Source organism: Poromitra crassiceps, assembly GCF_964638095.1.
Source record: "Poromitra crassiceps genome assembly, chromosome: 6".
Classification (NCBI taxonomy): domain Eukaryota; kingdom Metazoa; phylum Chordata; class Actinopteri; order Beryciformes; family Melamphaidae; genus Poromitra; species Poromitra crassiceps.
In genome coordinates, this window is record NC_139627.1 from 34,047,199 (window position 1) to 34,071,463 (window position 24,265).

The window sequence follows — 24,265 nt, forward strand, 5'->3', positions numbered from 1 at the left end:
TGTAAGATGTTTCAGTCTTCCCACTGTCTCTCCTGTGTAAGATGTTTCAGTCTTCCCACTGTCTCTCCTGTGTAAGATGTTTCAGTCTTCCCACTGTCTCTCCTGTGTAAGATGTTTCAGTCTTCCCACTGTCTCTCCTGTGTAAGATGTTTCAGTCTTCCCACTGTCTCTCCTGTGTAAGATGTTTCAGTCTTCCCACTGTCTCTCCTGTGTAAGATGTTTCAGTCTTCCCACTGTCTCTCCTGTGTAAGATGTTTCAGTCTTCCCACTGTCTCTCCTGTGTAAGATGTTTCAGTCTTCCCACTGTCTCTCCTGTGTAAGATGTTTCAGTCTTCCCACTGTCTCTCCTGTGTAAGATGTTTCAGTCTTCCCACTGTCTCTCCTGTGTAAGATGTTTCAGTCTTCCCAGGTCCTCTCCTGTCACTTCTTTTATGGCATCAATCCATCTTGCCTTTGGTCTTCCTCTACCTCAACTTCCTTCAGTCTTTCTCAGCATATATTTTCTCCATCCCTGATCTCATATAGCCAAAATATCCAAGTTTCTGCTCCTTGATGCTCCCTTCCAGAGACATTACTGGGTTTATTTGTTTAAGCACTGACTTGTTGGTCTGTCTTGCTGTCCATGGTATTTTCAGGACCCATTGCCAACACCACAGTTCAAATGCATCCATCTTTTTCCTTAGCCCTTTCTGCACAGTCCACGTTTCGCTCACAGTCACCAGTAGGGCTGGGCGATATGGACCAAAAATCATATCTCAATATTTTAGGCTGACTGGCTATACACAATATATACATCTGTATTTTCTACGAAGGGGACTGGTGCTTTCACAAAATATTTACACAATGAGATTTTTGATAAATAATCATAAGTTATGTAGCTATAATGACTAAGTGGGTAAAGGCAAATAATAGAACAGTCTGGTAAGTTCAGAAAACAACATCACTTTACAGTAATGAAGCCTTTAAAACCAGGAAAAGACAACAATTATGCCATATCACAATATTACAATGTCAAAATCTACAACGATATCCAGTCTCACCATATCATATACTACCCTACTCAGCAGACAGCTCTACTTGCCTGACGCGGCCGGTCTCCATTTCTCTAAACTGGGACCATGCTGGCTGCATTCTACTGCATGTAGTACACCGACTATCGGCAAGTACCTCATACAACCCCACATCAAAAAATCTGAACTATCCCTTTAAAGCTGCTTCATTACCCCTTTTCTGCTTCCTCTGCAAGCCGCTTGCAACCTGCCTCCCTGAGCTCTCCTTACTGTGTCTGACTTAAACAATGTCATTCCTGTTGTCATTGTTGCTTGCTCTGTTCTGTACCTTACTGTGTCTGACTTAAACAATGTAATTTCTATTGTCATTGTGCCTTGCTCTGTTCTGTACCTGGGGGGGTCTTTGCTGCTGCTCTCCACAGAGCTCCCAGAATAGAGCCATACCGCTAAATATAACTATTGCATATGGCAATAAATGTTTCCTTTTGACTATAGTGACTGCATGGTATCCACCAAGATACGATCACCTCGGAATGAGATGTTTGGAGCGGGGGAGTCTGGTGCAGCGCACAGGTCGTAGACCTGGTGAGACGAGGGAGGAACCCGGCCGGGTGGCAACCCACAGAGCCCGGTCCCTCTACGTACCAGAGCCCTCCCCCTCCCCCAGTCCCGGCAGAGTAGTTCCAGAGCAGCGGATTGAGTGGCCCTGACCGCGTGACCACCTTCGACCCTTCCTGGAGGGCTGACCGTGGGTAGCTACTGGGACGTAAGTTGGGGCTTGGCCAGCCCCGGCTGGGTCACCTGGGCGAGGGTGTATGATGTTGCGAGACCCCGAAACATCCTATGACCGCAGGGTACATCACTGAGGATACATCCCAGTTATGCATCCATGCTATGTTTTTTCTTTATCCTGACTGAAATTGGACTAAATGAAAGCAACAAGCACATCATTAGTGCCACCGTTTGTCATGTCACCATTTTCCCCCCCTAGCAATAATTTCACGGGAATGGAGCATCATGTGGCCAAGCATTCCCATTCTAATTCAATCCACTTTTGATTTGTCTAAAATCAAGTGATGACAAACAAATAGCAGAGATTGAGCAGGTTTCTAAAAATGCAGATGATCACGCAGGCGCAGGGACAAAGTCTTGCAGCATCAGTCCAAGTGAGGAAAGCGTATAAACAATAACAAATCTAATACATCGAAGTCAGTCGGTGGAGATTTAAAATCTCATCTCCAAAGAAGTTTAGGAATTTCACTTGACTGCCTCTGAATAGGAAGCTAGAAGTGAGACTGCAGCATCTCATTTGGATTCAAAGTGGCAAACAAAAACACACAACAAATGGCAATACACACATTATCGATACACATTGACACAATGCATCTAATCCCAAATGCTTTTACACTGATGACTGCCATCGTAGTCCATTTCCCTGTACAGCACCACTGAGCCCTGGCCTCATTAATAATGCATTGACACATATTAACTTTGGATGCAAATTGCAGTTAACAGCAGGCCCTGCTCCAGACTATCTTTTTACACTAGGTGCACATTACTTTTTAATTTAGGTGCACCAGCACATAATTTAGGTGCACCCAAATTTTTCACCACGCCTTTTGGCACCGCAATAATACATTTTAAGCGTCACCTTCTTTGTCATTTTGTATACATATTGGCAAATTATTAAATGATACGATCAAATATTTTCATGTCAATAAACGTCTGTTAAAGTCACTATCACCAACCGAGTTAACACAGTGGGGTTTGAGTCTATGGCCCACTGATGGAAGCCGTTGCATTTTAAGTATTGCAGCATTTATGAACTGGGTGTCTGTGATGTGATTATCACCTTACATTATGCTCCTAAGTTGAAAAGGTTAGGAGCACATTTAAGGACACAATGATTCATCTCTGATACATTACAATTTAGTTTAATTCAATTAATGTAGGCTACCATTCTGATGATGCACTATGAAGGTCTTACCAGATAAGAATGACTCGATAACCATTTATGTATATAGTTTGCCTAACATTATGTAATGGTGGTCATGATTGTGGACGTTCACGTTACTGTGATTAGTGTAGTGACATATCCCACAGTGTGCTGTGAAGTCTCACTGTGCACTGCAGACAGTGAAAACCTGTAGCAGATAGCTGCTCTTAGATGGTCTAACATTAACAGACAGCATAGTCATATTATCAACAACACATTTTATCGATCTTGAATTACATGTTGGTAACGTTAATAATATCAGAATTTGCTTGATAATTAGCTAGCATCCCGCTAGCGATGCTAACATTAGACGCTAAGATGTCGATGTCATTGTCATGCCAGCCAACCTAACGTTAGTCAGAACTCGTCTGCTGAAGCCGTAGCTTTGTCTCCCGCGTACAAAACCACCATCTGACACATTTTAATTCCATCTGTTTTGTGACTCCGATTCCGGTACGAGTGAGTCTGGCCAGACACCAGTAATCATCTGGATGGCTGGCTGCGGACTGTCCTGTCTGTGTTCTACTAGTGATAAGGACGATACGACTTCCAGTCGGATTTTCAAAGTAAAACGATTCGGCCCAAGTCTAAAGCACTCAGAAGCAATTTAAAATGTTTTATTTTTGTATTCCCCCTTTCTATGTGAGAGATTTAGCTTGACCGCGCCGCATGCTGTGGGACAAGAGCAGGGTGAGAGAGAAAGACGCTACAAATTCCAAGGTGCACGCACCAGTGCGTGTTCTGAAAATATTTATGTGCACTGGCAGATTTTAAGGTGGGAAAATGCATGTAAATACACGCACTCTGGAGCCCTGTGCTCAACACTGTCTTCCCATCCATAAAATTTGAATAGCTAATAATGTAATCCTTAAAAGAGTCTTAGTAATCATCCAGGGTCATGATGACATGTATATCTATAACCAATCAGCTGGCAGACTTCTCACTCTCTCCATTTGTTGCACATGATTGTGCGCGCACACACACACACGTACGCACGCACACACGCACACACACACACACACGGTATGCATACCTGGAGGAGGATTTAAATAGACACTGTTACAGGTCAGGAGTTTCTTAATGAACTGGAAATATTCCAGGCTGTATTGCATTCGGTTGTGCATGAACTGGACGTTCTGCTTGCGGACGCTGCACTCGATCACACAAGGCATCTTGACCTGGTGCGGCTTGGTGGAGGAGACGGTGAGCTCCGAGATATATTTGACAAGCTCGCTGTCCTTGTCCAGTGAGTCCATGCGCTCATAGAACAGGATGTAGGCGTTCCACCAGCGCTTCTGCCTGCGGTACGACATCCTCTTCATCATGTGGTCGAACACCTCGCCCATGTATTCCCCTCCGAAGCACTGGTTCTTCATCTCCTCCTCGTCATCCATCTTGCACTCAGTCACGTCACCGTCGTCAAACTTGTACCAACGGTTTCTCTCGCCGTCGCCCCCGTTCCTCTGGATGATATAGGAATAGTAGTGTCCGCCGCTGGCCTGGCCCGAGTGCACCAGCACCCCCACCAGGCGGTACTTGGAGCTGCCGGGTGGCGTGGGCTCCGAGGGCTCGTTCTGCTGGATCACCTGGTTCTCTGGGTTGACGTCGTCCCCCTCTAACTTGGCCACACCGGCCACGGTGTACGGCTCCATGTCCAGCTCCCTGGGAAACTCAAAGTAGTCGTTGAACTTGATAGCACACTCCCTCTCCCAGTCGTAGTCGAATCGCTTCAACTGGATTGCCAGGACGGGAGGCAGCTTCTTAATCAGCAGGCGCTTCACTGTGTCCACCTGATGAGCAGAGCAAACATTACAGATTAACATTCTGCAGACTAGCGTTCTGGCCCTTGAAATAAATCTCCCAAAAGTTAATGAGAAAAAGAAAAGGGGCGAGATGCATCCAAGTGAATCATGGGAGAGTCCTAAATGCAAATGGCTTATTCACCCCTTCATTCATTTTTCTTTGTAGCAGTTAGTCAGAATAAGATTTATTTATAGCGTAGGTGAAGGCAAAGGTAGCTGTACTTCTCCATGACGCTTTATGAGCATTATCCATTCTGGCTTTGGGTGAGAGCCAGATGGGTGCTCCATTCTCACCTTCTTGTTGCACTTCTCACAGTGGTAGGCGTTGGCTCCCTCCAGCAGATCTCCTTTGACATACTGTTCCATGGAATCCAACAGGTTTTGGTGGTTTCTGATGTCTACATTGAGCGTGGTGAATGATTCCTCACACTCATACCTAGCAACACAAACAATTATTAGTTACCAGGACCTCTCAAATACACCTTTTTGAGACTATGAAGTAAGCAGAAGATTTTTTGCGGGACAATGCACATTAATTAACATTACTGTAACTGTAAAGTGTTAGCCAGATGGCTAATTTTCAACGCTTCCCTTGGAACTCCAGTTAAAATTGCCAGTGCCTCACACGCACACTGCGAGACGTCTGTTCTCACCTGTGGGGGCAGCCTTGGCAGATCTTTTGGTCAGCGAAGGAGCCTCCCAGCACCTTGCTAAGCATGGCTGGGTGGCCTAGGGCCTTCAGAGCTTCGTCCAGACTGTCCACCAGCGAGTTGAAGAACTCCAGAGCATCGTGCTGCTCCCGCAAGTTCACTGGCTCACCCCATAACCTAAATGGAAGGATGGAAAACAGGGGAGAAGAGCGACAGAGGGAAGAGTGTTATTGTTGCTAATTATGCAAGGAGCAGCAGAAAAGCCATGAGAAGGAAACGCGAGACATGTAAAACAATTAGACACCATCATTTGCAACACAGGTCAAACACATGGCCAATCAAATGGCCGTCAGAATACCTGAACTGCTTCCAGAATCCCCTAGGGACGTAGTACTGCAGCCTGGAGGCAGCCAGGTGGCCAAAGATGACCTGTAGGTGGCGCATCACCCCAATGTTGTACTCTTTCCTGTCCTCTGACTTACTGGAGGGCTTGTCATCGAACTGGTGATGGTAGCTGAACACCTCATCACGTGGGTCAACATTACTCTGTGGAGACATGTCCAGAGATTAAGCCGAGCAAGCCACAATTCTCCGAGAGTACACGGTGTTGATCTAACGCACTTTTAGCTTTTATAGTTGCCATCTCCCTCAAAAAAGGACTCACTAAAGACAAATGGCCAAATAAGCAGCATATTTGTTAGATGGTTAACATAAATTATTCTGTGGACCTATTCATCAGTTGAGAGTGGTTCTGCCATTATACTGCTCTCAGCTCCAAGCTCAGCCTACATGACCCGAGTGCCTGGAGTTGGCCATTTTGTCAGTCAGTGGATACTGAGAAAGGATGAACGTCTTCATCGGGCAAAAACTTTAATGCCACACATACGCTACCTCATTCTCCTGCTTCTCATCCCCTGACATATCATCATCTACGTCAGTGCCGGTGCCCTCAATGGCCAGGATGCCGTTGCGGATGGGAGGGATCATGTACAGCTGCTGAATGACAGAGTTCATATAGCAGGTGGCCCCTGCATTCTTCAGACCTACAAAACCTTTGTTTGGCCGTGGACCCACTGGAGGCAAGTACTCCCACTCTGTCAACGTCTCACAACCTGGAAGAAGAGGGGAGGAACACAACACTTACATGCAGGCTACGATTTACAAAGTGCAGATCCTGTGAAATTGCCAAACTGGTGTCTCCCTACTTAGGTAGTACATGTCCGTCAGCGTGTCCACTATCTGCTTGAGGTTACGGACACAGCCGACAGCCAGAGCCACCAGCAGCTCAAAGCCGGCGTTGATGGAGGCAGGGCTGCTGCACACTGGGATGGCTTGCTCTGTGGGGAATTCCCCGCTCTTCATGTACTGCAGGTAGACATTAGATGCCGGGAAGATGAAGTCGTCAATCAACTCCTACAGAGGACGGGGGAGATGGCGGATGATGAGTGAATATGCAAAAAAAAAAAAGTATTCTCCTTCATCTCTTAGTTATGTTAAGAGAACAGATAAGACACAGGAGAATGGAAAAAATGTCCATGTCCCATTGTTCTAAGTAAATTATTTGTTGCAGGTGCTCTCTACCCATTGTACCTTAATTAGGTTAGCTCCTCCCTTCTCACAGCCAATGTAGTACTTCTTCTCTGGGGTCTGGAAGGCTAGCAGCTCCTTGGTGACACCGATGTGGCCCTCAAGGATGGTCTCCTCCACACCAGTCTCCCCTGACCTCTTAACCTCATCCTGGAGAATGCAGACATATAGTGTAGCATCAGTTCTGCCCCACACTATGGCAAGAGACTCAACCATGAAGGTCGAAGCTATTGACAAACTCAAATGAGCTTTGTTAAGAGACATTAGAGTGGACAACATGTGTCCACTTCAAAAGAGAGGTGACGCCAGGCTGTCCTACCCTGATCCGCTTGAGCCAGTCGATCTCATTGTTAAGCAACACCTCGGCATTAGGCAGGTTGATGTTGCTGTTATAGGCATAGTTGAGCAGGTGTCTGAGCAAGGTGAAGTAGTCGCCTGCATGTTTGGCCCGCTCCTTGGCAGTGCTCTGTACATGGACACACAAAAGGGAAAAAGAAAAATATTTACTCAGTCAGGACTGAGTGGTTAGTTGTATATCACTGGAAGTATCAGCTTTACAATAATTTAGTTTACAGTTAAATTGAAGACCATATGGTGATGCATGTATCGTATTCAGCCAAATGGTGGGTGAAACAAGGCAAAAATGCAAACTCTGAAGTCACTCACCCCCAGCACAGTGAAGAGGAGGGTGATGAAGAAGAGCAGTGGTCGATGGCCCATACAGCACCTGGTGGCCATCAGGAAAAACTGTTCCTGGGCCATCTGACGCACAGACCTGAGAAGACAGATTACAACAACAGGATTGTGATATTCAGTCAGTTATGAATGGCTACAGATGATAAGGATGTCTGCTCCATTTCATTCAGTTCATCTGTCTCTCAACAGCTGAAATAGCTTACTTGCTGTGGCAGTGAAGCAGCAAATCTATGATGAAGGTCTGCCAAGCCTTCTCCTTACTGAGCGTGTCCAGGGCAGTGGGCATGAGGGCGAAACACAGCGTCATCACCTCCAGGGCTTCACAGCACACTTGCTCATCCTCCCCATCTGGCTCCTTAGCTGCATTTGTCTAACAAGAGCAGACAAAGATAAGAATGGATAATAATAATAATAATTAAATAAATGTTATATATATATATATATATATCAAACTGTATTTAAATGAACATCAAATTTCAGATCCCTGTTGCTCAGCACAGGTTGACTCTCCAAACCTCCGGTGTGTTTCAGTCAACTGGCAGAAGTTGCTCACTAGCACTAGGTCTAATTAGTGGTTTGAGCAAGCACACAATAAGCCCAATGATTCTGTGCAGGCACAATGAGCTGACAGTACAGTAGCCAACTACACACAAGCAGCATGTAAAAGAAAGCATACAAAACACTGAGTGTTCTTGTCCATTTTTTGCAAATCATATTCTAGTGTATCTTAAAGAATTAGAAATTCACTGTAGCAAGAGAGACAAGAACCCCCACACACCCACATGGCAAGCCAAGTCATGGCTAGTTCCTTTGTGACTAGTGTTTTTACCAGCTGGCTCTCTTCATAAATAGCCAATGCAACGGTTTCAGAACCAGTGGAAGACGTAGGTACGTAGTTTGTATAAGGTCCAACAGGTCTGACATGTTTGGCTACCAAGTGGCCAACAGACCTTTTATACATTCACGACTGTCCAGAATGTTTCCAGGCCTGGAGAACACAATTGTGAAATTCCAAAGTGTGAAATTTGTTTTTTAAATGGCCATAGACGAAATACAAAACACGCAACATAACCAAAACACACAAAGGTCAGCAGTACCAGGTGTACAGTCTACAAAGTAAATGAGGACAACACAATAGTACATTTAAATTCTTACCTTCTCATAGATCTTGCTGATTTCTTCATTGGAGCTGAAGACAAGCTGCACTGTACCACAGCCTGATGCCCACACTATCTTCTGTACTGCCCGGATCACACAGATGTCCGGGATGTACTTGGATGCCTGGAAGAAGTTCTGGAGCAAAGTAAAATAGCCCAATGAAAGCTATTATTCCAGCTACTAACACTTAGCATAAATATATCTCCAACCACTCAGTCTGTCATTTCTTGAGCTAACATCGCTCACTAGCCTCTTCTCATATTTATGTACTTCCAACACTTACATATTCACCTTTAATATAGATTTTCCAATGTGCGCATTTACCTTCATTACCAGCATATCTACATATAATGTACATTAACTTTACTAGTGCACACCTATAGGCATTTACCTTAACCTACACTTCTACTTATGACTTTCCATTACCATTAATTATTACATGGTATGCTAGTCTTAGAAGCCCCTACACAACATCCATCATTTTCATTTTATTCTCTTAAATTCACCATCTGCTGTCCTTTCACCTCGTCAGAAATCTGCTGGGCCAGGCGGATGGCGACGTTGCGCAGCATGCATTCTGAGGCCGGGTTTGGGATGTTCTGCAGGGCGCTCTGGAGGACGAGGGCCTGGTCGTGAGTGGCTTGATTAATCTAGAGACAACCCAGGGCCAGGGAGAGGGGAGTGGAGAGACAACCCAGGGCCGGGGAGGGGGGAGTGGAGAGACAACCCAGGGCCGGGGAGGGGGGAGTGGCGAGACAACCCAGGGCCGGGGAGGGGGGAGTGGAGACACAACCCAGGGGCGGGGAGGGGGGAGTGGAGAGACAACCCAGGGGCGGGGAGGGGGGAGTGGAGAGCCAACCCAGGGCCGGGGAGGGGGGAGTGGAGAGCCAACCCAGGGGCGGGGAGGGGGGAGTGGAGAGACAACCCATGGCCGGGGAGGGGGGAGTGGAGACACAACCCAGGGGCGGGGAGGGGGGAGTGGAGAGACAACCCAGGGCCGGGGAGGGGGGAGTGGAGAGACAACCCAGGGGCGGGGAGGGGGGAGTGGAGAGCCAACCCAGGGCCGGGGAGGGGGGAGTGGAGAGACAACCCAGGGGCGGGGAGGGGGGAGTGGAGAGACAACCCATGGCCGGGGAGGGGGGAGTGGAGACACAACCCAGGGGCGGGGAGGGGGGAGTGGAGAGACAACCCAGGGCCGGGGAGGGGGGAGTGGAGAGACAACCCAGGGGCGGGGAGGGGGGAGTGGAGAGCCAACCCAGGGCCGGGGGAGTGGAGAGACAAACCAGGGGCGGGGAGGGGGGAGTGTAGAAAAGGAATACTTGTCAACAAGAGTAAAGTTTGAGAGATTATCAGAAATGATGAAACATGTCAGTGGAGATATGGTTCATCAAGCATTTAGGAACCAGTTATACAGGTATGTCTCTGTGCAAGTTGTGTCTGTGGTCTAACCGGTGAGACTGGGATGTTCCCCTCAGCGTTGGGCTGGCATGCCTCAGCAACGGCCTTGACATGCCCAAAGCCTACAGCGGTGAGCAGCAGCTTGGCGATTTTCAGCGCGTTGAGGTAAGCCCCGCGCCGCGTCTCCATGTCCGCCAATGGCAGGAAGTTGTTCCTGGTGAGCATGCTCAGCACCAGGGGCAGACCGCCACTCTTCAGAAAGTTGTACTGGAAGTCGCTGGCATCCTCGCCCAGTGTGGCACTGGCTGGCATCAGCAGGGCATACACAACCTGGAAAGCGGGGAGGAATAGTGTGAACCATTCTTGCAGATCCACAGACATGGAATGGAGATGGGCACTTGTTAAACAATCAAAAACTGCAGCATAAAGGCACACGAGACCCACCTCGATGAGGTAGAGCACTTGTGAGGGTGACGGGCCGAAGAAGCGGGAGTCCAGTGTGGGACTGAGGCTGTTCTCACCCAGCTTGGCATGGTCCAGACACATAGCACGTAGATTCTCCACTGTAGTGTTATCTAAGGATATACACAGCACAACTAAGACAGTGAGCTTACAGTGTATAAGTGTGTGTGTGTGTGTGTGTGTATGTGTGTTGTCTTAGAGGTAGCCTGCACCTTTTGACTCTAGCCTAGAGGAAGCCTTCCAAGGTCATTAAATACCAATCACTCCTAGATACCATATCGGAGCTAGGTTACAGGGCAAACTATTTGCTTTGGTATTTGGCAGCCTAGGACATAAGGTTGGTTGTAGGAGGGCTTCAAAAACTTGGGATGCCCCAAAAGGGGGCTAAACGGCTTGCAAAGTACTGTGCTGTCTCTGCTACTATTGGCAGCCGCCATATATGGCGGAGACGCTGCTACTTACCCCCGAGAATTGAGTACCGTTTTGCATTGTGAAGACCTATGCCACTAGTTCACGATTTTGAGAATGTACTCCACTGCACCCTCAGTATTTATGTCCTTGTACCATTCTCCTCTATGTGGACATGAATAAATTGTTAAAGGGATAGTTCGGTTTGTTTGAAGTGGGGTCCTGTGAGCTAGTTCCATACACTAACTGAAATAGGTAAAGCGTTCTGGACGCTGAGCACACCATGTATCGAGACCCGGCACTCTGAAGCAGTAGCCTCCAGAGCTCTGTCTCTCTAGTACAGGGGGCCAAGAACTAAAACGTAATTTAGCCACCTAAACAAATCAATATCAGTGTAGATGTATGGTCTATTTTGACAATTTTCAGTGCTTTACTTTACCGTCAAACAGCCCTCTCATTCGGCACTACATTTCCTCCCAACCGGAGGACTACTGTATTCCTCTGCTAAACGCCTGCACAGAGCCGCGGCGCTGGATTACTCCGCAGATCAGCTGTTATTTTGGGTTATTTCTCCAGGTTTGTTAGTGAAGACACAACAAATAGAATACACGAACGAAAATATGAATGATTTTGATAGCGAGGACGATATGCCATTCCCCTTGGTGACAAGAGGATACAATTATGAACCAGAGAGAGTAATATACAGAAGAGGAACTTTTGCAGAGAGAGTGAACAGGCAGAAAGAGAGAGACGGGGAACTGTCATAATATGCTGCCTTACTGAATGCCAGTGTCCTGCAGACCTTTTTCACCATTCCCAGGATAAATTGGGGAAAACGTCCCAGACCAGAGAGGCCAGGTGACTTGTTGTCTCTAAAGTGAGTCAGTGTTTGTCTCTCTTCTAAACCTTCCTGTTTTATAGCTGGTAAGGATGATAATCTCACCACCTCCAGCTGATATGTAAGATTATAATATAGACTACAATATTATATAATATAAAGTAATCCAGCGCCGCGGCTCTGTGCAGGCGTTTAGCGGAGGAATACGGTCGTCCTACGGTTGGGAGGAAATGTAGTGCCGAATGAGAGGGCTGTTTGACGGTAAAGTAAAGCGCTGAAAATGGTCAAAATAGAGCGTACATGTACACTGATATTGATTTGTTTAGGTGGGCGTTGTTTTAGGTGGCTAAATTACGTTTTAGTTCCTGGCCCCCTGTAGAGAGACATAGCTCTGGAGGCTGCTGCTTCAGAGTGCCGGGTCTCGATACACGGTGTGCTCAGCGTCCAGAACGCTTTACCTATTTCAGTTAGTGTATGGAACTAGGTCATAGGACCCCACTTCAAACAAACCGAACTATCCCTTTAAAGTCTGTGTGTGTGTGTGCACATGCGCGAGTGTTTTCTTATATTGTATTGGTTAGAAATAATTGAATGCATAATGTGCATGCAAACCTGGGGGCATGAGTTTCATGAGAACCCGGGCTCCATCTCTGAGCAGAGGCATGTTGAGGCTACAGCCCAGGTCCGCTACCTGCCACAAGAAGGAGATGTAGCGCAGGTGCAGCGACATGATCTGGAAAATAGGGCAGAGTTATAGTCCCATTGTTCACACAATCAACACACAAAGCCACACTACTAGGGCAGACAGTCAGGATTAGAATGCTAAAAATGTGCTTACAATGGCACTGTTGGTTAAAGTACAAGGAGATAACGTGTGTGTGTGTGTGTGTGTGTGTGTGTGTGTGTGTGTTAAACTCACCACACCAGGCAGACAGCTCTCCACCTCAGGGTTGGGCCCATCGCTGTAGTGGTTGCCATGGTTACCAGGGGAGCCAGTGGATGAGTCAGACGAGCTGTCTGGGCTGGAGGGCATGTTGGCGCTCACCTGGGTCAGCTTGGCTGTAATCAGCTATATAGAAAAGTTACAGTGATTTACCACAAAGCAAACTGAGGGAAAACCTGACCTACAGTATGGTGTGAGCTCCCCGAGCTTTTGGGCACTGCTACACTGATGTTTTGACTACATCTTTTTACTTTGTACGTAGTCACAATGTGCCTCATGCTGCAACATTCTCTTAAATTTCTCTCATATTTTCTGTTAAAAGAAAAAATAAGAGAAGTCAACTTCAGATAGACCAAGTGTTTTTAACCATCCAAATCTGACTCACCCCAAAAAGCCTTGTCTTGACGACGCGCTTGCGCACGTGGTAAAAAGGGTTATCTGACTGCTTGTATCAATTGAGGAAAAAGTAGCCATGTGCAGTAATATAGAAAATGGTGGATGTGGTACTTAGAGCTGCGATACTTTGAGCTGTATCGAGATGCATCGTGGAATCGAATCGAATCGTGAGGCCAGTGAAGATTTACAGCCCTACTTTGTATCATTACAAAGTCAGTAGTAGATCCGAAAACTGTGAAGAGTTTTGCAGGCATTCATTTAGTTTGACAGTTATTGAGAGTTGATAAGAGTTAAGTTGTGGACCAGTGATGTCTTTTGTGCATGAATGACATCACTGTTCCACAACTCAAATCAACTCAATAAGTGTCAAATGAATGCCTGCAAAAATCTGTATACAGTTTTCGGATATATTACTGATTTTGTAATGATACAAAGCTGGTTGAAAATCGTTCCGTTTCCTTTAATATTTATAGAGCACACTATATGTATAGAAATAATGGCTACACAGCACCTTCAACACAGTCATAGTTATGTATTGTTTTTTTTAATGCAGAAGGATAGCACCATTCTCACCGTCTTGTCCTTCAAATTCAGCTGTCCAATCAGCTTCCTGTCGTCAGCTGGATCGACAACCTCCCCACCAATAAACAGCTCTATCTTGGTATGTGTTGCGTTGGCTTTGATCCGATTGAGGATGCCACGCCGCACCGAGCCGATGGTGTCATTGGTGTGAGACCAGATATCCAGGTCGTCCACCTGACGCCCCTGGTTGGGGAAACGCACGATCAGTGTGATGTGCTTCCCCCGGAAAGCCCTGCAAAATAAAAGGAAGTATGATGAGCGGTGGTTTGTAAGAACCAGTCAAGACATGTGACCCTGTGTAACCGACTGAGTAGGACATGGTACCAACACTAGTCCAAAAAGGTTCATACCGTCTGACTTCAATTAATAGTGGTTAAATGTTCATATGAAAAGATGTAGGTTTTGTTTGTCGTACCTGAGAGGAAGTCAGCAGTCGAAACTGTCAGGTATGACAAAAAAAACGACTTCTTTTCATATGAACATTTAACCACTATGGTACCAACACTGGCAGGGTTAGGGGTTCTAATCCTTATGTAATTCTTTGCGTAAAGCAAAGCACCAATACCACCAGGTATTAAGGGTTCTATTTGTCGACATTCTTACCACATATGTAAATAAAAGGAAATGATCTCGTCTTGCTCTGGAGAAACTGGCATAGGGCCAGAAAGAAAACTAGAACGACCGCACCGCGGATATATGCCTCCGCCAAAAAGTGAGCAGTCGACATCCATGTCTGTCCAGACTGACGTTTGACCCAAATGTGAAGAAATTCCATCAAGGTGTTACTGAGATATGGCGTTACCGAGCTTGAAAATGGCGTTCATGAGGTCTCAGTAACCTTAGTCTCGCTGGCCAGCCTCCCCTCCCTTCCGGGAGAGGAGTCTGGCGGCACGGAAACAGGCAACTGGGATAAGCCCTCCCTTGCTCTACATCTGCTCCCCATTGGAGCGACTGTTTCAGTCACTGCCGATGTCCGCTCCCTGCTTATTACAAGCTCTGTCATTGGCTCCGACCATGTCAATCAGAGCGGCTTCCGCTCCCTCCTCCCTGTGCGTCCCTGTAAATAGTGCCCTGCCGCCTGAGTGAAAACAACAACGCTAACTAGCTAGCAAGCTAACGGCAGAAACCTAGACGCTAGCTCGTTGCTACACGCTGAAAATGGCAAGTTGGATTGTTGGAAACTATTTTCCAAGGGCACTGACACTAAGCGCCGCCCATCGCAATTCCACAATAGAGACCTGCGCCGCCAGACTCCTCTCACGGTAGGGAGGGGAGGCTGGCCAGCGAGACTACAGTAACCTTGACCTTTGATCACCAAAATGTAATCAGTTCATCCTTGAGTCCAATTGGACGTTTGAGGCAAATTAGATTAAATTCCGTCAAGGCGTTCCTGAGATATCCCATTAACAAGCATGAAATGAGCTGTCGTGATGTCAGTGACCTTGAACTTTGACTACCAAAATGTAATCAGTTCATCCTTGAGTCCAAGTGGATGTTTGAGGCAAATTCGAAGAAATTCCGTCAGCGTGAGCCTGAGATATCGCGGAACTTGGAAAGAGCTTGGAAATGGGGTTCGTGAGGTTACAGTGACCTTGAACTTTTACCACCAAAATCGAATCAGTTCATCATTGCGTCCAAGTGGACGTTTGAGGCAAATTCTAAGAAATTCTAAGAAATTCTAAGAAGGCGTTCCTGAGATATCGCGTTAACGAGCTTGAAAATGGCATTCAAGAGGTCACAGTGACCTTGACCTTTGATCACCAAAATCTAATCAGTTCATCCTTCCAGCCAAATTGGAAGAAATTATGTCAAGGATTCCTGAGATATTGCGTTAACGAACTTGGAAATGCCGTTCGTGAGGTCACAGTGACCTTGAACTTTGACTTTTGACCACCAAAATCTAATCAGTTCATCCTTGAGTCCAAGTGGACATTTGAGGCAAATTTGATGAAATTCCAGCAAGGCATTCCTCAGATATCACGTTAATGAACAACGGACGGACAGACACCCCGAATCATAATGCCTCCGGCCGAGGCTTAACAAAGGCTATTCATGTTTGGAGCCCCTTGATTGAATTTGGAGAAAGCAGATATGTACATGAATCGTAATGTGAGACCTGCCGGAAAGCTTACTGCATTGCCCTTATTTGGGCGGTAGGAGTAATTTTCATTGGATCTTATTATTGTCTTTTAGTAAACAAAAGAAAACTAAGAACAAATATATTGTTTATTTGGCAAAACAAGTACAGGGCTCCAGACTAACTTTTTACATTGGTTGCACTGGTGCGCCTCACTTTTTAATTTAGGTGCACCAGCACATAATTTAGGGGCACCCAAATTTTTCACCACGCCTTTAGGCCCCGCAATAATCAAAACATTTTAACTTAGTTTTTATTCCACACATATATGACAAACAATTGGAAATGCACATTACACTTATTTTGTAACTTATCCTCCCTGTCTGATCCATTCATTGATGTAAATGTAGTCTTCTTCGATGGCAATCATATCTGTTCCAGGGCATATCAATACCGTCCTATCATTACCAGTGAATTGACATTACATTAATTACCTGGATTATACTCAAGACAGAAGGACAAAAAAAGGCATATACACACATCCGTACAAGTGTCACAATAATCCATTTTAAGTATTACCTTCTTTGTAATTTTGTATTTTAAAAATAAAACGATTCTGTACAAGTCTAAAAGACACAGAAGCCATTGAACACATTTTCTTTCTGTATTTCCCTGTCTTTCTGTGTGTGCATGATGAAGGGGGAGAGATTGACACAGCGCGCTGTGGCACACTCACACAGACACACATACACATACACACACAGAGAGACAGACCTGCTAAATGTCAGGTGCACTGGTCGTGGTGCGACCAATGAAAATATTAGGATGAGGATCTGAGTGAATCAGAGACAGAGCAGGGCGGGTCTTTGCAAAAGCACATGGCTGGTGAGGGAAATACAAATGGTCAGGTGCACCGGTGCGGCCAATGAAAATGGAAAAAGTACTGATCCTGCAGGACCATGACGCTCACAAAGCGACAACTCACTTTCCCTGACTGACTAAACTGAAAATTCTTCTTATGACCACGGCTCCGCTAGCAGGAGCCATGGTAAAAGGTATGCACTGCTGGTACTAGTTAGGAGCTTTTGATAGAAGTATCCACCGAATCGCATATGATGTTAACACCTCTTCATAATACATGTAGTACTATGACATTGTATCAGTGTGTCTTTTCCACCTGTAATCATACCTGGACATGGGCAGTATAGTCCTCTCTTCGTGGTAGTCGCTGTCACATTCATTGATGTACTCCTTGAGTACAGTGAGCACTCGAACCATGCGGATGGCCTCCTGCCGGGCACAGTTGATGCTGTCCTTATCGCCGTCCAACACGCACAGAGTGTCATAGGATGCTTTTAGACGGTCAAAACATGACTGGATGAAATCCTCATGGATCTCCACCTGCATGGCAAGGAAGCAGATATAAGCATGAAGACAAGTAGCTTGTGTCAAATAATATCAAATAACTTGTGATATCGCCAAATGATCGGAGAGAAGATTTGATACAGATTAGATACAGCTTGAAATGGCTCCTGTAAAATGTTCCAACATTTGACAAAGAAAGAAATGGCCTGGTCAGGCAAGAGAACGAAAACTAGTTAGATAACAGATGGATGGAAATCAAATAGATGAAGTTGTTGCTCTAACTGAGACAAATCACTGCCTGCACCTGATTAACTTGTAGTTTTGGTCCAAGGTTGGTGTAGATCTCTTTCAGCAGGTCTATGGCTCTGCTGGCAATGTCATCACTTCCTTGAATTACCACCTGGGAGGGAGGAAGAAATAGTAGGAATCAATGTTTGCCCACAGCTCTCCCGATCATATTGAGAGCTGGAGCCTGCCTCTGTGCATGTACAGTTTGTGGAGATCAGAATGCACTCCAGTAAGGTAGAGCTATGACTCTTTATTAGCCACTCAGAACACACGAGGGAGCAAGGCACAGCAGCACGTCGTCAGGACCACTGCTTTTCCTCTCACGTTACAGTGGTCGACGGCAAAACAAGCCCTCGGTGGAGGAACATGACGAGACACTTGAGAGGTTAACAGACGACAAAATTCATAACCTCAGCTGCACTTCAGCATGTTAAGGACTACTAATGACTTTGAGCCAGCTTGAGTTTTTGTTTGACCCTTATTTAACTAGGCAATATGATGAAGAAGTCTGAACATACTCTTATTTAACTAGGCAATATGATGAAGAAGTCTGAACATTAGGGCTGGGACGGATCAGAAAACCCACGGATCGGATCGCGTGACGGATTTTGAGCCACGGATCACGGATTTTTCGGATCAGCAAAAAAAAAAAAAAATAGGCTATATCAGATTTTTTTCTCTCAGAATTAGATTTTCGATTTGAATTTTTAATACTATTATACTTCTCTAACCATTTGTTGCCCTGCACAGCTCAAAAAAAAAAAATTCTCATGACACAATTTATGCTTTTACTCTGAAGGCAGAACCCAACTTCCTGTTTTAGGTGGCACTGCGCCTAACTTCCTGGCTGTTACGTGCTAACGTAGTCACTTGACACGAGTAGGCTAGTACAGACCAGACCGGGTGAGTCTGGAAACATAACGTTGATGCTACGTTATGCTACTCGGTGGCCCCACGTGTTGTTTTGTTGTTATGTGTCCAAGGCAACATTTCACCGTCCGGTGATATGTGTTCGTGAAACGTGTGCGCGTGTGTTAGTGTGTGTGCGTGTTGTAGCTCTCGCTATCTTGTGCAGCGCGCAACATGCTGCTCGCATTCCTGTGCTTTTTCAGAGGTGTTGAAATAAGTTTGCTGTCTTTAGTAGCCACTAGCCACAGCCTTCAGAGAGACTTTACAGCGAAGGGATGAGGAAGCTCACTTGTGCTTGCCATGATGATGCCTGTCTGTGTCTGGCTGCGCTGCAGGCGTTCTCATACACTAACGTTAAACGTTAAATGAAACGAAGGGGGGGAGGTCCGCGGACCACGACGTTCCGAACCGTGTGCCGAACCGTGGGGGCTGATCCGTACGGGTCACGGATTATCCGTGATCCGTCCCAGCCCTACTGAACATACCCTTATTTAACTAGGCAATATGATGAAGTCTGAACATACCCTCATTTAAAGCCACAGCTTAGAGAAGGGTTAGAAGGGAAGAGGGGATCTCACAAAAACAAAACGTGCACACACATACTGCCCAGAACAACCACAATCATACTTTTGGCCACTGAACAACTCCTCTGTTGGTGATGACTCAGTTGCTAACTTTGTTGTCAAGGGTACGTTAGTGAAGGAAGGCAAATCAACTTATGACAAAATATCTCAGAACAAGGAGTGTGATGAGAACCTGTCCACTCACTTTCGTATGATAGATTTCAAGCACATTCGAAGGACAAATTATTAAAAAATTACGGGCCAAAAATTCACATTCACACATTATACCTGTCTCGTAAGTCCTCTAATGCAATTTTTTCCCAGTCATGCTTACACATCGGAATTAATCATGGCATGAGACATGCAGCCATATTTCATTGTAGAGAACACTGGATTTAGGCATAGAACAACTACATTATGAATTACCAAGCAGACTGCCTTTCAGCACAAAAGGTGTTGCCCCAGCTGTGTCACGATGGAAAAGTGAACGTTGTAGAATTAATTTCCTTGGCTACTGATGGCTGGACATGTAGATCAACACAGAGCTACATGACCATCACAACAGTCTACATGAATGAAGATTGGGAAATAGCGGGTCTATACTATTCAGGCACTTTCAAATTAGACCGTTGTCATGAACCTATTAATGGCAGAAGTTTATGTGGCACTCAAGGTGACTACATAAAAGAGGCAGCCACAGGTAAATGCTGTCAGTTGTCGAGGCATTGCATTTTGTGTCTTGAAGAAATGTTATGAAGATTTTTTTTTAAATGAAAAGAAACAACAACTGGCAAAATAGTTGAAAGGCACTTTCTTGGATAGTTTTGGTCAAATGTCTGTGTGTACGCGCTTATGTGGCAACCAATCTGCTCACCCTCCAGAGGTAGTCCAGCCCTATTAGCTCCAGGTCATCCATCATGTAGGCCCTACGCTTGGCGACCAGCTTGCCCTCCCTGCAGTTGACAGCCTTGAAGAACCTCTCAAAGCACTTCATGCCATTCTCTGTCAGCAGAGATGGGTCCAACTGCAGAACATTGTTCTCAAAAAAGTCCTTGTTGATGTCCGGGTCCAGGTCTGGCTCGTCGCCCATCAGCTTGGAGTACCTGTTGGGACCAAGAAAGTAACACACAACATTTAGGACAAAAAGGTTCACTAAATTGATTGAGGGCGTAAGGCAGCAAATTCAAGCAAGCGGAGAAGATAGATGGGCAAATTGGACAGTACCATTTGAAGCAGGCCTCGCGGTCACAGAGAAATACAGCATTCTCAGCGAGACACTTCCAGATCTGCTTGGCCTGCGGGGCACACAGCCACAGCTGGCCATCCTTTAGCAGAAACCTGATTTTTTTTTTAATTAAGAAAAAAAGAAAAAAGAAGTTAAAGATGTTGTAGCTTCCACTTATTATGTGATGGATTATTAAAATTGGAACCTGCCGCAGGTGATCGATCAGAATCACGGAAATTATTTGGGCAATCCAGCTGTAAGGCATTTGAACAGTCTGAAGCATCGCCTATTTATATCTTGGCATGTATGACATCACTTATGGCATCATCAATGACCTCAAATTTGCAGTGACATCATCGATATCTCACAATAGCAGTGACATCATCGATGGCCTCACAGTTGAGTGACACCGATGACGGTGGTCCACTCCATGACATCGTGTTTGCGCAAACTCAGACAATTGGGCCTCAGTGAGAAGAAGAAGACTACTCCTCAACTGTGAGAGGCAGCAATGTGCTGCAAGGCATCCAGTCTGCTGGAAAGCCATTAGAAGAAGAAGACAGTCTATGATATCAGCTCATTAGGTCACGGGTTCAAATCTGGCCCGCAGGTGTTCCAATGTGTATGGTCTCATGATCAGTTGGTATGAGAGGGCCTTTTCTACAATACCATTACACTCAGTGCATTTTCTTTTTTAGATACCATCTACAATATGCAATACATTTAAAAAATAATTTACACAATAGATTTAAAATCTAGGGCTACAACCCATGACTGAATAATGGACAGTCAACAAAAATGTTGTTGTAAGATGGGCATAGACTTCTAAAACTGGGATAAGGTTTACTTTAGAGTTATTATAGATTTACAATTTATTAGTTGTGCAGCAAGGGAATAGCTCGCACAGCTCCAGGTCTTAAGCAGCTCAATCGGTGCAGGTTGCAGGGAGATCACAGAACTGATGATGGCCTAAGGCTGAAACGAGTCTGTTTTGCCCTTAATAAAAAAAACTCAAGATTTACTCTAATTCGAGTGCTTTTGCCTACCTCTGTTTCAATTTATTAGTTATACATTTAGTTTTAGCGTAATTTTAATCTTCCAGAAAAGTTCAGTACAGTATTAGTTTCATAATTTTCTTTGGATGGGTATAATTGTAATCATATGGGTGTAGTAGCAATGGATTGACGTGTTTTAATATGTGATTGGAGCCTCCAGTCCACAATACTTGAGGATTCTTTCCTCACTTCTTTTCCTCACTTCACAAAATTAGCATTCATAATAACTATGGATTTTACATTTATATACTGTAGGTTACTAAATGTTTTTCCATTTTTGGTTTTAGTAGTTTTCTGAGCTTTAAGTTGACTACATCATATTTGCTTAACTGGATGCATTTGAATTTGAGGCAGTTATAGTCATGCTGTACCGTAGGAAGTTGAGCCGTTCCTGTACTTCCTGGACATGGCTGTAGCGGCTCCCTGGCCTCACCGTCTGGGGGTCAAACTCAGCCTGTTCTGCTGTAAAAGTAAACGGACGCATATGACGAGTAAGACAGAATGTGCATAGCCCTGATTCAACTACCTATGACAGAATTCGGGGTGCATCTTGAAATGTTGAAGTGATATGGGGTGCCGTTTCTGGTGGTGGCGGGCGGTGTACCTTTCGAGAACTGCCTCATGGTCTCCATGTACGCAGAGAGGTTCTCAGCCACCAAGGTGACCAGAGCATGGTTATGCTGCAGCTGGTTGATCAGGTCGTGGCGATAGAACACATGAGGACTCCTCTGGGTTTGACTGGAGAGAGAACAGCAGAGGGGTGGTGGATGCACAGGTGGACAAAAGCAGACATTAACATAACGAAAGGACAAATCAACAATGAACTGAGTGAAATTGACATTACTTATAATTGGTAGTAAATTTCTGATAGAAAAAACACAGGTGTGACTGATTTCTTATTTGTCTATAATTGGGACATGAAGAAAGCAGCTTGTGATATCCCTTGTGTGTGTGTGTGTGTGTGTGTGTGTGTGTGCGTGCGCCGCACACGCGCGGAGCATGTCTAGCAGAATAGCCAGAAGAATTTCAGTCATACATCAATAAAGGTCATTTCCTGCCTTGTTTCCAAGTGAAATTATTTTTCTTTGCTTGAGAATAGCCGAAGAACCAAATGAAACAGGAATTCATGATCTAGTTTTTGTAGCGCAGAACAATGCCATATGTGCCGCTACAACATAATGCAAAATTTGAATGACCAAATGACAAGTTAGTTCTATACTAAAAGACAAGTTGGCTCAACTTTATTAAAATGTTGTAGTTACACCTATGGGTCTAGTTCATTTAGTATTAGCAGTGGCTACATTGTGGTGATTCCAGCATTATCACCTATCAAATACATTCTAATGTCACCTGGTACTTGGACTATTTCTCTCAAGCCAAACACCCATAATGCGTATCACATGGAAAAACTATCTTTTAAACTGTGGAGTTAGAAACATGTTAATAAGCGTGCCCAAGGCAAGAAATTCCCCCTATTTTTGTACTCAATGATTGGAGCTGAAAGGAGCTGGCATCAAGGAGAGTGAGGCTCCATCTCAAAGACTCTTCATTCTATATGGTGCACCTGTCCAAATCAAAGGATTGTGTGCACTACATGAGGAATCAAGGTCATTTGAGATGAAACCTAAGAAAGTATTGCTAAAGCAGATTCATGACAGGGGTTTGCATTTTATATGTTGTAAAAATATATCTCAAAAGAAAAAAATAGACTTGACATAACTTAGAAATAGGTATAACCCTGAAATTAGCTCTCAACTTACCCCATTAAATTCGTTTGTTTGTTAATTGGCATTTTCTTTCTGAAAAACAACAGGCATGTATGCTACATATCTGCTACATTCACTAGAAAAAACACTATCTCAATCCAAATCAAAATGAGCTATGATGCACTGAGATGTCATCTTGGGTTCGTGTGCATGGTAAAACTGGATAGCAAGGCCATTCAGAGAGACTGTTGACATAAACGCTACTTTATGAACAGTTGGCATGACTTGGCTCCTTTGCAAATGTGATTAAAATGCCAGTGACAACAGTGGGTAACAACAGTGGGTCAAATATTTGAAAAATGAAGGTTTTGTGGCTTTTTCTGAGCGTGCACAAACATGTGCAGGAACATGGCATATGTTACTATTCAGAATAGAATATTTTACAGCAATATCAAGTAAATAATTCAAACTTACCAACATCATAATCCCCCGTCCTACACATTGAATTCCTATCAACACCTCTCCATTCAGTCCTTCCACATCTCCTTCAGAAATCTCTGCATCTAGCGGTAAAATCAACTAGCTTTCCATCATGATATTACCTAAGGTTCTGAGGGGCTTCTCCAAACAGGCTACAGATCTCTCTGATCTGCTTCAGGGCAGGGATCACCCATTTGTCGTTGGTTCGTAGCTCCTCTATGAAGCGATCTATCCACTGGATCTTCTGTGTGTCTCTGTCCTGCAAGTGACCATGAACAGATACCGTCTTTTGAATTTTTGAATGCAGCCTCATCTGTTCACCATCCCTCCATGTCAGTCTTCTTCAAACATACACACCAGCAACACCCAGATACATACCTGTGAGCAGCTGTAATCCAGTATCTTGATATGAGCGCTAAGAGCCTGGTCCATGATGTCTACAGGCACATCATCGCTGTGAGCCAGGTTCCACAGGAGGTTGAGGACCTTGTGGGCCATCACCCCGTCCTTATCGTCCTCGGCCAGGCGCCGGATCAGCTCCAGCAGTTTCTCGCGCTGCTTCTTGCTTGCATTGGTCCAGCTCGCCTGCATCAGGAGAACCACCAAGTCCAGAGATCAAAGTAGTAGACACAAGTTTGTGGTATATCATCATTATATATATATATATATAT

General features: G+C 45.1%; 1 protein-coding gene across 7 annotated transcripts in view; it reads right to left on the reverse strand.

The window, feature by feature from the left end:
• The window catches only part of usp9 (ubiquitin specific peptidase 9), a 75,119-nt gene that overhangs the window by 11,468 nt on the left and 39,386 nt on the right, over positions 1–24,265 (reverse strand). For 2 of the 7 annotated variants that reach the window (XM_083639005.1, XM_083639001.1), the window contains exons 12-37: positions 23,973–24,179; positions 23,717–23,853; positions 23,169–23,207; positions 22,013–22,146; positions 21,780–21,870; positions 20,353–20,466; positions 20,003–20,231; positions 17,673–17,768; positions 17,193–17,404; positions 13,918–14,158; positions 12,925–13,074; positions 12,618–12,738; positions 10,742–10,872; positions 10,349–10,627; positions 9,424–9,549; positions 8,897–9,034; positions 7,945–8,111; positions 7,712–7,820; positions 7,365–7,511; positions 7,049–7,195; positions 6,664–6,871; positions 6,350–6,570; positions 5,817–6,004; positions 5,462–5,635; positions 5,103–5,244; positions 4,040–4,796 (exon numbers count right to left, since the gene is read on the reverse strand). In XM_083639005.1, the coding sequence (XP_083495131.1) occupies positions 4,040–4,796; positions 5,103–5,244; positions 5,462–5,635; positions 5,817–6,004; positions 6,350–6,570; positions 6,664–6,871; positions 7,049–7,195; positions 7,365–7,511; positions 7,712–7,820; positions 7,945–8,111; positions 8,897–9,034; positions 9,424–9,549; positions 10,349–10,627; positions 10,742–10,872; positions 12,618–12,738; positions 12,925–13,074; positions 13,918–14,158; positions 17,193–17,404; positions 17,673–17,768; positions 20,003–20,231; positions 20,353–20,466; positions 21,780–21,870; positions 22,013–22,146; positions 23,169–23,207; positions 23,717–23,853; positions 23,973–24,179 (4,705 nt within the window). Of the gene's footprint in view, positions 1–4,039; positions 4,797–5,102; positions 5,245–5,461; positions 5,636–5,816; positions 6,005–6,349; positions 6,571–6,663; positions 6,872–7,048; positions 7,196–7,364; positions 7,512–7,711; positions 7,821–7,944; positions 8,112–8,896; positions 9,035–9,405; positions 9,550–10,348; positions 10,628–10,741; positions 10,873–12,617; positions 12,739–12,924; positions 13,075–13,917; positions 14,159–17,192; positions 17,405–17,672; positions 17,769–20,002; positions 20,232–20,352; positions 20,467–21,779; positions 21,871–22,012; positions 22,147–23,168; positions 23,208–23,716; positions 23,854–23,972; positions 24,180–24,265 lie in introns of all 7 variants that reach the window. The other 5 variants (XM_083639004.1, XM_083639000.1, XM_083639006.1 and 2 more) reach the window with 3 other exon arrangements.